The sequence below is a fragment of the Suillus bovinus genome (assembly GCF_016758785.1).
Source record: "Suillus bovinus strain UH-Sbo-P2 chromosome Unknown EDB93scaffold_59, whole genome shotgun sequence".
NCBI lineage: Eukaryota > Fungi > Basidiomycota > Agaricomycetes > Boletales > Suillaceae > Suillus > Suillus bovinus.
The window spans coordinates 137,221-149,433 of NW_024542115.1; the positions used below are offsets into that span (position 1 = coordinate 137,221).

The 12,213-nt window shown below is 48.5% G+C and overlaps 3 protein-coding genes across 3 annotated transcripts; 1 reads left to right on the top strand and 2 right to left on the bottom strand.

The window, feature by feature from the left end:
- The first annotated feature begins 823 nt into the window (after nucleotides 1-823).
- EDB93DRAFT_1165963 (uncharacterized protein) lies at nucleotides 824-2,087 on the top strand. The gene is made up of 4 exons (XM_041450192.1): nucleotides 824-1,238; nucleotides 1,287-1,451; nucleotides 1,502-1,663; nucleotides 1,716-2,087. The coding sequence occupies exons 1-4, from the start codon at nucleotides 868-870 to the stop codon at nucleotides 1,978-1,980; spliced, it is 963 nt and encodes a 320-aa protein (XP_041304588.1). The 5' UTR covers nucleotides 824-867; the 3' UTR covers nucleotides 1,981-2,087.
- A 24-nt stretch (nucleotides 2,088-2,111) lies between these two features.
- Nucleotides 2,112-4,368, bottom strand: EDB93DRAFT_1210559 (kinase-like domain-containing protein). Its single transcript, XM_041451035.1, has 7 exons — nucleotides 3,582-4,368; nucleotides 3,460-3,528; nucleotides 3,218-3,403; nucleotides 3,134-3,164; nucleotides 3,043-3,080; nucleotides 2,764-2,991; nucleotides 2,112-2,710 (listed from the first exon to the last, which is right to left on the bottom strand). The coding sequence occupies exons 1-7, from the start codon at nucleotides 4,077-4,079 to the stop codon at nucleotides 2,483-2,485; spliced, it is 1,278 nt and encodes a 425-aa protein (XP_041304589.1). The 5' UTR covers nucleotides 4,080-4,368; the 3' UTR covers nucleotides 2,112-2,482.
- A 2,031-nt stretch (nucleotides 4,369-6,399) lies between these two features.
- Nucleotides 6,400-8,274, bottom strand: EDB93DRAFT_728671 (kinase-like domain-containing protein). Its single transcript, XM_041457242.1, has 7 exons — nucleotides 7,669-8,274; nucleotides 7,550-7,615; nucleotides 7,305-7,490; nucleotides 7,219-7,249; nucleotides 7,129-7,166; nucleotides 6,850-7,077; nucleotides 6,400-6,796 (listed from the first exon to the last, which is right to left on the bottom strand). Exons 1-7 carry the CDS (start codon nucleotides 8,077-8,079, stop codon nucleotides 6,575-6,577), a joined length of 1,182 nt encoding a protein of 393 aa, XP_041304590.1. The 5' UTR covers nucleotides 8,080-8,274; the 3' UTR covers nucleotides 6,400-6,574.
- Between the last annotated feature and the right edge of the window lie 3,939 nt (nucleotides 8,275-12,213).

Below are 12,213 nucleotides of genomic sequence, written 5' to 3' on the forward strand. Positions count from 1 at the left end.
TTTTCCTTCGCCTCCAGTGATGTGCAACTGACGTTTCCCCGTCATGGCGCAAGTGTATTAGGGCTTGCCTTAGAAACTGGGCGAGATCACCACAGAATCCAGGTACCGAATAACCTCTTCGTCAGTATATATACCGAAAAGGGTCTTAGACCTCACCAGTTCCTCATCACTGAAGACCAACAAGTGGTCAGGTCTATACCTATTGTCACTAGGTCACTTGACACTTGGATATGAATCTGAATGAAATTCTCTATGAGATGAGATGTCCAATTTCCTAGCGGCAGCAAGACACGAGTGTACTTTGAGACTCGATAACCCAGCTGGACTATCCTCATTCGTCTAGGAAGACTAATCCGCAAGACGAGTCATGACTTCAACTTCTTCTTCGAAATCGTAAGTAAGCTTCCAGTGACTCATCTCGTTTGAGTAATTCAGCATCAGGCGTGGATAGGATGGGACAAGGGCGCCGAACGGGCTCGGAAGAGCCTGCGGGCATATTGCGCCGCATGGCGTGCAAGCCATATACGCTTTTGTAGTCAGTTTTGTACACGAATACGCACCAGCTACTAGTAGCTGACAGAGGTGACTGTTTTTAAGAACCGGGGCGGACGCAGTCGGAGACCCATCCACGCTTGGCACAATGTTACACGTGTGCGTGCGTTCCAGGCCACTGCGGTTTTTGCCTGCGATAAATAAGCATGATAGCAAGGAATGGATAGTGACAGTTCATGTGAAATGACCTTGTCATGGTGAGGTGGGCATGAGAATAATAATATACTATAAACACTCTCGACCTTATGTAACTACTGGAGTATTAGTAGTACTTCTTTTTGTTCCATTACTACCCGAACTTACTTATTTTGAGAGATGAGGTCTTTGGCATACGTTGCTAGTTTTCTATCACTCACAGGCCTAGTCAATGCTCAATACTTTTCGGCTGGATGGACCCCAGGACAACCCGTCCCAAGTCAAACTCCCTCATCAACAAACGCCCCACATTCCCCATCCACCCCTGCAACGCAACATGGGCCAGGGAAGATGTCATTTCTGGACAGCATCGTGACTTTAGGGCCTTTAGGCGCTATATCCTCGCTCACTGGTCTCAACATTACTGGAACTCCATCTGCGACTTGGGATGAGCGGATACCTCTCATCACAGATGAGAACTATGCAGAAATGATCGTAAACGAGACACTGACTCCCGAGGAGGAGAAAGAACGAGTTTGGTTTCTCATAATGTGTGTATATCGTATTTGATAGTCCATCAATTAACGTATCCTCACCAGAACTGTCACCGCGGGACAGCCAGAAGGCGTCTCGAAGTTCGTAGACCATGTTTTCGATGCCACGTATAATTATACCCTGGATAAAGGAGGGCTCCCTCATGTGCGCTTTGGACGAATTGACTATCTAAATGTTACGAGCATCACCACTAAATGGGCTGTCTGGTCGTGAGTATTGAACATTTTTGTATATGTTCGTGCCTTTGACCATTTATCAGCGCCCCTTACCTTGTTGTATTGAAAGACCGAGGGCAGACTTTGCGTTTTTACAAAGCCGGTCAGATAAGGCTGACCGACGAAATCCTACACCAATTTCTCAAGGAGGAGGGGTGGAACATCAAGGAGCCATGGAAATCCATCTATGGTCCCGGTGGTGAACGGTAGGATTTGTCTGATTCGAGTATCCCACTGGCGCTTACCGCTCATTTGCAGTGAATATATTTTAGACTACTTGGCACAAATTCTGTCCATAGTCTACGGCGCTCTTGTTCGTGTGCCGAAATGGCTCATGTACATGATGAGTGGAGGTATTGCGACTTTTTTCATCAACTTTTTGCATAAGCCTTCGCCTCCTCAGAGAGCTGCTAAGCCTGCACCCAAGCCTGCTTCTGCACCTGCAGTCCCAGAGCACGCAGTCTCATCGAGTACGACAACTACGTCGCAGAAGGGGTCCGCTAAAAGGAAGGGAAAGAAATAGTTGAATATTTGGGAGGGATATATATACCCATGCATTATTGGAGAGCTCGTGTATTGTCACAATGTACTTCCCATACCGCAGGTTGTACCATTGACTGTTGTGCATCAGTTTCCAGGTGGACTAAGAGAGCACGGCTATCTGGTTTTCCAACATACTTGGTATTTCTCGAGCTTATTGTGGTCCGCATCTCGGACGGTAAGATATATTACTTTCTGGGAAGAAACTCGCGCGATCTGGGTGTATTGTACTAGGAACTAATCAATCATCACGATAATCAGTGAAGCGGTGAACAGACTTGTAGAGGAAAATCTTTCGCTTGAGGTTTGCTGTGGGGAGGCCAGCAGTACTAGTAGTGTCTGGTACTAGGAACTACCTAGCTAGTGCATTGTTGTGTTCCGATATTACGACAGAAATATTGGAGTGAGCCTACGTTTACTGTAACTGTGTTCATCTATCTGGCTGTATTGTAAGCATGTGTTTGGATACAAGACAAGTGCAAGAATCAACGAGCTCTGGACAGCGAGTAAAATTCATTCCTGATTGTCACATCAGCTCCCTCCGTCGATGGGCGGTCCCGAGGATTAGTAGACCAACATTGCTCGATAAACGTCCAGTATTTTTCAGGAAGCTCGGGATAACGTGATCGGAAAGGCGTTTCTGATCTAGCTATACATAGGACGATGGCTGCATCATTCGGAAGGTAATAATATGGAGTTTTGTTGGTGAGGACCTAAAGGCAAAGCAAATGGTGTTATTGACAAGTTGAAAGTACTCCAGACGTACCTGCAACATGATACCGCCGAACGAATAGATGTCGCTCTGCTCGCTTGGACGAGTGGGAGTTCCGTCTTCCCGTTCCAATACAAGCAGTTCAGGAGCCATCCATCGCGTGTTTCCTTTGAGCGTGGATGTCCAGGAAGCCTTAGAGGGGCTTATAACATCGGAATACATCAAGGAAAGACCGAAGTCGGCAACACATGCGGTGCCATCACCACGGATGAGCACGTTAGGCTGGAGCTCGCGTCTCAATTAAATTGAAACTATCGAGAAGAACGGACTTACCCCATTGAAGTCACCATGGATGACACTGTTGGCGTGAACTATGAGGAGTAGTTACAGCTCTGTCTGGCACTGATAGTAAGGATTTACATACGATATTGCAGACCAGCCATGATATCTCTTAGCTGAGTTTTCCATCAGTTCTCTTGCCTACCCAAATCATGAAGAGAGGACTCGCCAGTTGGAATCGTCGAACGAGAGTCAGAACCTCACCCTCACGCTTCAAATAGTCCGACAGGTTACCATTCTCTGCCCAAGGACTGACTAATGCTATAAATGGACCGAAGCCATGCGTATAACCATAAATTGGTAAGATATTTGCGTGCTTGAGGTTGGCACATATCCTAAGTTCGCGCTTTATCCGCTATGAAGAGCACTGTGGTATAAGTAATAGACTCAGTTCTTCGGTAAGACACTCGCCTTGATCTTTTTCGCCTTCGCTTCCCCACGTTGATCATCGATGTACACCTGCAATGCTTTCACTGCGACCTGCAAAATTATTGATTTTAAATACATGGACCGACAAAAGACGGCAAACGAACTTTAACCGAGTTACGATCGATGTTCAAAGTGCATTTCCAAATCTCCCCAAACCCGCCACGAGCAATAGGATAGTCTCCATCCTTGGTAATATATTTTGAGAGATCTTGTAGCATTGATTCAGGGGGGAGATCGTGAGGCTCGTCATTACGAGCGGAGACGACTGCATGCGTATGGGAAGAAGAGGGAAGGAGCTCGCGGGGGTCCGGAGGTAATTGAGGTAGCCGTGAACGTACTATAGAAGAGGGTATCTGCAGTGAAGGGGAAAGAGTAGGCAACTGCTGCCGCATGTCAGGAAGCGGTAGCATCTCGGTAGACTGCATGCGAGAGGTTCCGGTGTGCCTGTCGGTCCAAGATTCGGACTCTGCGAGACGACAGGCAAAATCGACAAGGGGAGGTAGGGGAGAGTGGGAAGGGAGGCTTTGTTGCGCATTTGGTAGTGCCTCACAAATAGGTTGACTCCCGATGAGAGAGAGCGCGCCGAACTGCAAAAGTGGCATTAATGGAGTGGTGTAAATGAAGAAAAGAAAGGGAAGAGTACATCAGTGAGGGGTAGGTTTCCAGGAGCCCTTGTCTGTAAGAAAATGTTAGCACATGGACCATAGTAGTATTCGGGGTTGGCTGCGCACTCTGACTTCTTGTGCGAGTTGAATCCTACCGAGGATCTCAGGGGGAGTGTTGCATAAGTGTATACTGTTGTTGCACAGGGTGGTGTAAACTAGTTGGCGCGAGTTGGGTGAGAGGATGAGGCTAGTGGGATATTGAATGTCAAACGAGGCCAGAAGTAGGCGAGACTCGAATGCCCAGAGCTTGATGGTGTTGTCGTAGGAAGCACTGGCGAGGAAAGCACAATCAAGCGACAGTGCTAGACCAGTAATGGTTTCGGTGTGTCCTTCAAAGGGGACTCCAACAGTCTGCAGCGTAGACGCGTCAAATTCATAGATCTTTTTGATTTGGGCCCTGACCCCAAAGCTGAATGCGGTTACGATGGTTGTGTCTCTTGCAGTCCAAAACACTGGCAAATACGCAACACAAATCGAGCTCCCTTGTTTCCCGATGCGAACATCCAATTTCTGTGATTGGACATCTCGCACTTCAAGGCATTTTCCCCACGATGATATGACCGCGAGTTTCTTCGAGACTTGTGAGAATCTGACTGCGCTCACCCAGCCAGCACTTTTGAATGGACCAGCTACAGTTTTGCCAGTTTCCAAGCTCCATATTCGTACTGTGTAACCTTCTGCCCCCGCCAGTAACGTGCTGTCCCCTGAGATATCAATGCAGTCGATCCAGTGTGGGTTGCCTTCAAATCTTCTCACAGTCCCCGTCTCAACCTCACAGGCTTTGAACTCCCCGGTGTTGTCATTTCCACCTGCAGAGACAACCCATTGACCATCCATTGATACCCCCACAGCATGTACTTCCTCTTCAAGAACATCTCGCGCCTCCTCAATTTCCTTGCCTGCTTCTAGGTCCCATTGACGAGTGGTCTTATCGCTTGACCCGCTGATCATTCGCTTCCCATCTGGAAAGTAGGATATGGATCGTGTAAAAACTTTGTGACCCTCCAAAGTCGACACGGGTGTCAAAGTCGATTTCTTTACTGAGGCAGTGGGCCGTCGCGATCCTGAAATCATGTCCTGTTCCTCCGCCGGTGAGGTTTAGTAGATCAGGACTATGTCTTATTCGAAGGACCGTCGGTGAGCCTATCTTGTATCCTGTCACGGTGGCCTGATGCTGATAGTAATTTTGAGGGATGCCCAACTATTGCCAGCTGGCACACTTTGCTTGCCAAAGCCGTCAGTTCGACAACACTGACAATCCGCTGCTTTGATGTTACCTAGATGCCAGCAAATTGGAGGAAGAGGGAGGATATTAAATATGTGTACGTCTCGCAATCACTTCCTGTACTTCCTAACACGCCCCTTCAGCATGGCACCTGTGTATTGCACAGCGTTCAGTTTTCACCCACTGCCTCATGTCCATTAAATCTGCTCGCTTTTCAGTTCCCTGCCACGGCCATGTCCGTTGTCATCGCCAAACTACGACAGGCGTTATTGCACTTGTGAGATCTACCGTGGGTTCCGGATGCGGTGGCTCGAATCCTAGTTCATAATGTTGCCCCCTGTTGCTTATCAGGCGATGACTCGGACTGGATGCCAGCAGGCCGCTGCCACATGTCATTCGGCGGTCCCATGTCGGTAGGCTGTATGCGAGAGGTGCCGTTGTGTCCGTCGGTCCATGATTCAGACCGTCCGCCACCTCTCTCCGGGTTGGGCTTGTAGTCCAGTAGGGGGTTGCCCTGGTATTTGAGCCAGTGCGTGTTCTATTATTTGGTTATTAGTGCCAAGGGGACTGATGGTAATATGAGGGCCCTTTCTTTTGCGACCACCAGACTGGGCTGCGTGATGACGGGCAAAACTGACAGATGAAGGTTGTAGAGAGTGAGAAGGGAGGCTCTGCTGGGCATTTAGCGGAGCCTCACTGATGGGTTAATTCGCGATGTGTGAAAGAGCGCCAGGCCGAAAAATAAGATTAATGGAAAGGTATAAATGAATAAAAGAGAAGAGTACATCGGTGAGAAGTAGGTCTGTAGGAACACTGGTCTGCAGGAAAATGTTAGCACAAGAACGATAATAGTATTAGGCGTTGGCTGTGCAGTGGTACAGGCTGAATCCTAGCTAGGATCTCAGGGGTAGTGTTGCATAAGTAGATGCTGTTGTTGAGCTGGGGAATCGAGTGAAAGGATAAGGCGGCAGGCGGTTGAAAGAACATTGGATGACTCATCTCGATCCCAATCCCAGAATATCTGGCACATTCGACCCACTTGCTTGCATAAACGATCACGCAAAGGACTGTACTAGAACCATAGAGCTTGTTGTGCTCCAATATTAGAAGAGAAATCCTGCATTGAGTCTACGTTTACTATACAGGTGTACCTAGGTTTATCTATCTGGTTGTACATGTTTGAATGCAAGATTAGTACAAGAATCAATTAGCTCTGGACAGCGAGATATATGTCCCTGATCGCTACATCAGCTTCCTCCGTCGATGGACGGTCCCGAGGTTTAGTAGACCAACATTTCTCGATAAACGACCAGTACTTTCCAGGGAGCCCAGGATAATAAACTCGGGAGGGCTTTTGCGAGCTAATTATGCTCATGAGGACGGTGTTGTTATTCACAAGGTAATGATAAGGGATTTTGTTGGTAAGGACCTAAAGGCAGAGCTGATGATGTCATTGACGAATCGAGAGTACTCCAAGCGTACCTCCAACATAATACAACCGAACGAATAGATGTCACTCTGCTTGCTCGGACGAATTAGAGGTCCGTCCTCTCCCCCTGGTACTAGTAGCTCAGGTGCCATCCATCGTATATTGCCATGGAGGGCGGAAGTCCAAGAAGCCTGAGAGACATTTATGACCTCGGAATACATCAAGGAAAGACCGAAGTCAGCAATACACGCAGTGCCATCACCGTGGATGAGCACGTTAACCTGGAGCTCACGCCTCAATAAGATCGGGATCATCGAGAAGATCAAACCTACACTAGTGAAGTCACCATGGATGACACTGTTTGCGTGGACTAGGAAAAGTAGTTGCGGCTCAGTCTGACAGTGACAGTGACTATCACGTACGATACTGCAAACCAGCTATAATATCTCTTAGCTAAGTTTTCCATCAACATTATGGTCTACCCAACATATATGAAGAGGGGACTGACCAGCTGTAATCGTAGAACGAGAGTCAGAGTCGCACCCTTGCGCTTCAAATAGTCCGACAGGTCACCATTCACCGCCCAAGGACTGACTATCGCTATAAGCGGGCTGAAGCCATGCGCATAACCATAGATCGGTAAGATATTTGTGTGCTTGAGGTTTGCAGATATCCCGAGCTCACGCTTTATCCTCTACGAAGAGGCGCCCTGTGATTTAAGTAATAGACTCATTCTTTCGGTAAGACACTTGCCCTGATCTTTTTCGTCTTCGCTGGAAGTTCTTCTTCAACGTACAGCTGAAATGCTTTCACTGCGACCTGCAAAATTATTTATTTGAGACCAATGGACAACCGAAAGACAGCAAACAAACTTTGACCGAGCTACGATCAGTGCACGAAATGGTGCATTTCCAGATCTCCCCAAACCCTCCACGAGCAGCAGGATAGATTCCGTCCTTGGTGATATATTTTGAGAGGTCTTGGAGCATTACTCCAGTGGGGAGATCGTCAGGCTCGTCATCGTAGATGACTGCATGCACATGGGAAGAGGAGGGAATGAGGTCGCGGGGGTCGAGGGATAACTGGGGTAGCTGTGAACCTACTGTAGAAGATAGTATCAGCGATGAAAGGGAAAGAGCCAGGACATGTGTACTTGAGTGATCTGCTGTGGGTCCCTTGTTGTAACGCGGTGTGTCCTGGAGTTGTGGCTGGAATCCTTGTTCGTACTGTTGCCCTAACGCTTTATCAGGTGATAACTGCATGTCAGCAGGCCATTGCAGCATGTCCGAGTCATTAGAGGTTCCGACGTGTGCACCATTCCCATATTCGAACCATCCGTGACGGACGCCAGGAAGTTGTGGAGAGTGGCTCCATTGTGCATTTGGTGGGGCCGCGCTGATAGATTGATTCGTGGTTGGTGGAGCCTCGCTGGTGGATTGATTCGCAGTGGGAGTGAGTGCGGCAGACTGCGAAAATTGTATTAATGGAGTGGGGTAAACGAACAAAAGAAAGGGAACAGTACATCAGTGAGGGGGGGGCAGGTTAATAGGAGCACTGATCTGCAAGTAAATGTTAGCGCATGAACGATAGCAGTGTTCTTGATTGCGCACTCTGACTTGTGGTAGAGGCTGAATGCTATCGTGAATCTCAATTGGAGTGTTGCATAAATAGATGTTCTTGTTGCGCTGAGTGGTGTAAACTAGTTGGCGCGAGTCGGGTGAAAAGACGAGGTGGAAGGGATATTGGATGTCGAATGAGGCGATGAGCTGGTGAGACTCGAATGCCCAAAACTTGATGGTGTTGTCGTAGGAAGCACTGGCAAGGACAGCACAGTCAAGTGAAAGTGCTAGACCAGTGATAGTTTTGGTGTGTCCTTCAAAGGGGGCTCCGATAGTCTTCAGCGTAAACGCGTCAAATTCATAGATCATCTGGAGTGTAGAGGAAAAGCTGAATGCGGCTACGATGGTGTCTTTGGCGGTCCAAAACACTGGCACATTTGCAGGAAAGCCCCCTTTGGTTCCCGTGTGAGCATCCAATTTTTGCGATTGGATATCCCGCACTTCGAGGTATTTTCCCGATAAGACTGCGAGTTTCTTCGAGTCTTGCGAGAATCGAACAGTGCCCACCCAGCTGGCACTTTTGAACGGACCAGCTACTAGTTCGCCTGTTTCCAAACTCCATATCCGCATTGTGTAACCTTCTGCCCCCACTACCAATGTGCTGTCACCGGAGATATCGATGCAGTTGATCTTCAAGTGACCTTCAAATATTCTTACGGCGCCTGTCTCAACCTCGCAGACTTTGAGCTCCCCGTTGTTGACATTTCCACTTGCAGAGACAACCCATCGACCATTCCTTGATACCCCCACAGCATGTACCGCATGCTTACAAACATCTCGCAATTTCTCGATTTCCTTCCCTGCTTCTGGGTCCCATTGACGAGTGGTCTTATCACTCGACCCACTGATTATTCGCTTCCCGTCTGGAAAGTAGGATATGGATGGATTAGAACCTTTGTGACCCTCGAAGGTAAACACAGGTATCAGAGTTGATTTCTTTGCTGCCGCAGTGGGCTGTTGCGAAACTTGCGATCCGGGAAGCATGTCCTGTTTCTCCGCCAGCGAGGTGGACAATGTGTTATTTGAAAGTATTAGAAGGATCTTTGGTGAGGCTTCCTCGTATCCTGTGGCCTGATGTTGATAACAATCTATAAATCTATAAAGTAAGGGAGAACGGTGGCGGGAAGGGACGGACGCTCGCGTGGTTTCCGCTTGCACCGCGTAGATACGCTTAGATTCGCTTAGATACGCTTAGATTCGCTAAGATTCGCTAAGATTCGCTAAACGCCATGTGGTTTCGCTTACCTCGCTTAAAGCTCGATTTGGAAACTCGCGTGGCATCACGTGCGTCCGCTGCCCGTTAGGGCAGCACTCATTGAAAAACACTAGCACACACCCGTTGTGCCTTCGGCACAGGAAGCAAAAAAAGAGCGCTTCGCGCTCTTTTTTGGCTTCCTGGCCTTCGGCTTCATCCTACTTTGGGTGTCTTAAGTCTTGACCTTGAATACTTGCTGTGCCTTTGGCACAGCAAGGCAAAGGAGCGCTTCGCAGCTCCTTTGCGAGGTGCCTGCGGCACTTTGCCTTACTAATGATCATAGTGCATTTTGAAAACAATTACATTTTTGAGCAGCATTTCGACACAACTAAAACTACATGATACATCACATCCAAGTCGGTTCTCTATATAAAAGTACATCATATGTACATCAATCATCCAACAGGAATCGTAATTCTTCTAAGCACTTCTGTATACACTACATTCGTCGTCTTTGAGCCCTCTTCACTCTCAGGAAAGATAGCAAACACTCTATCTGGGTGAGTGCAGCGAGATAATGCAACATAGAGCTGTCCATGGCTGAACACGGGAGTCCTGCAAATTAAGCCCAACCCACTTGACGCTTTGACCTTGCGCCTTGTTGATGGTCATAGCAAATGCGACACGAACGGGGAATTGGCGACGCTTGAGAGGAATGGGGTTATCTTCAGATGTGGCATCCAGGGTCATGCGAGGGATTAGGACCGTGTCCCGATCATCTTGGCGAGCTTCATTGACTCCATCTCTAAGAATGCGACACTTGAGGACGCGAACGGTCCAAGACAGCAGGATCATGCGAGTTCCATTATAGAGGCCCTCGGAGGGGTTCAAGTTGCGCAACAGCATCAGGGGAACACCTTTTTTGACCTCCAATTTGTGCAAAGGGAAGCCTGATGGGGTGAGGGTATGAAGGAACTCTGTGGGGATATAATTGTATTCCCTCTCGCTGACCGAGTCTGCGCTGGTGAAGACCGCTTTATCTCCAGGGAATGATTCAAGAATGGTGGTGTTGATCTCATCCACATCGGTGTTCTTTGCGGAGAGGATGGTGCGTTCCAGGAAGAAGGAATCATCCACTGCAGGCTGCCCAGGGAGCAGAACTGGAGAGTATAGGGCGTTGATGAGAGACTGGACATCATTGTTGGGGCAGTGCATATGAATAGGGAGGGTCACAGTTCCGTCTTCATTTGTGCCCTCGCCAGCTCCAATCTCAAGGAGCCACCTTGCAAATTCATCAGAGGCAGGGTCTTGACCAAGCCGCATATTTCTCTTGAGGTGGAAGATACGAAGCTTTCGCCAGAGTTGAGATCTGCAAAGGGTAGCGCCCACTATCTGCTCCCTGGATCCATGGGTCACCACCAGCAGGGTCTGTCTAAAGTCTCTGCCGAAGAGCACAGTTATTCCCCCAAAATCAGCCTCTTTGTTTAGAAGATCACGCAACGTGCGGTCAAGGCACTCCAGAATATGACGATGGAGCATCGGAATTTCATCGCAGATGATGAGGGAGGTCTCCTTGAGAAGCTCATGGACGACATCTCCTTTTTTAATGTTGCATGAGCTGTCCTCGTTAATGGGAATGGGGATTTTGAATCGTGAATGAGCCGTACGTCCGCCTGGTAGGAGGAGGGAAGCAATTCCAGAGGAGGCCACACAGAGGACAATCTTTCCTTCAGCATGGAGTTTTGAAGCGATGAGTTTGCAGAGATACGTCTTGCCGCATCCCCCTGCACTATGGACAAAGTATGCGCGTCCGGGTCTTTGCTGATTACGATTCATTGCATCCTCGACCACAGCATTATAGACCACCCTCTGCTCGACATTAAGCAAAGGGACTCCTTCATCCACTATCTGCTGAAGCTCCTGCGGGTCATACTGACACTGCTCAGCGATGAGCTGGTTGCCCTCCATGGCCCCCCATCTTTCTGCCATTCGAGCTACTGGCATTTGAGGAATTGCTTCCAAAGACTTGCCATTTTTGCGGAGCACCCCATCAATGAGATGAAGACCATAGTCATGTACCTGTTCCTCCGTGGGGTCAGGCATGTTGAACGGTGCGTGAGTGAGGCGGTGACGCAGATCATCGCAGAGATTTTCCTTGAAGCGGTTCCAAAGATCATCAGGGCTGGTAGGGTTGCAGTGCAGCAGGATGATGGCAAAGAGATTGCGCATGCAATTTCCTGTGTACATATGAGAGGCATCCCGCAAGCACTGGATCCATTCGTAATCGTCATCAAGCAGACCCCTGTGCCGACACGCTTCCTTGAAAGTCTCATAGAGAGTCCCATCATGTGTCCGAAGGTGTTCGAAGGAGGTAGCCCCTTGAGATTATGGTGAGCTTGATTGATAAAAATTGTCTTAGACATCATACCTTTCACTACAGTCAAAAGCAATCTCAGATAGAAGCGCTCTCCGGAGCTGGGCGCAGCAGCGTACATTCTTCCAATCGCCATTCCTCGCTCCCATATCTTCCATGCACCTTTGCTCCAAACAAATTTTGAGGGGAAATCCTGATAGAGGCTGTCGTGGGCTCCAGCTGCCACCAA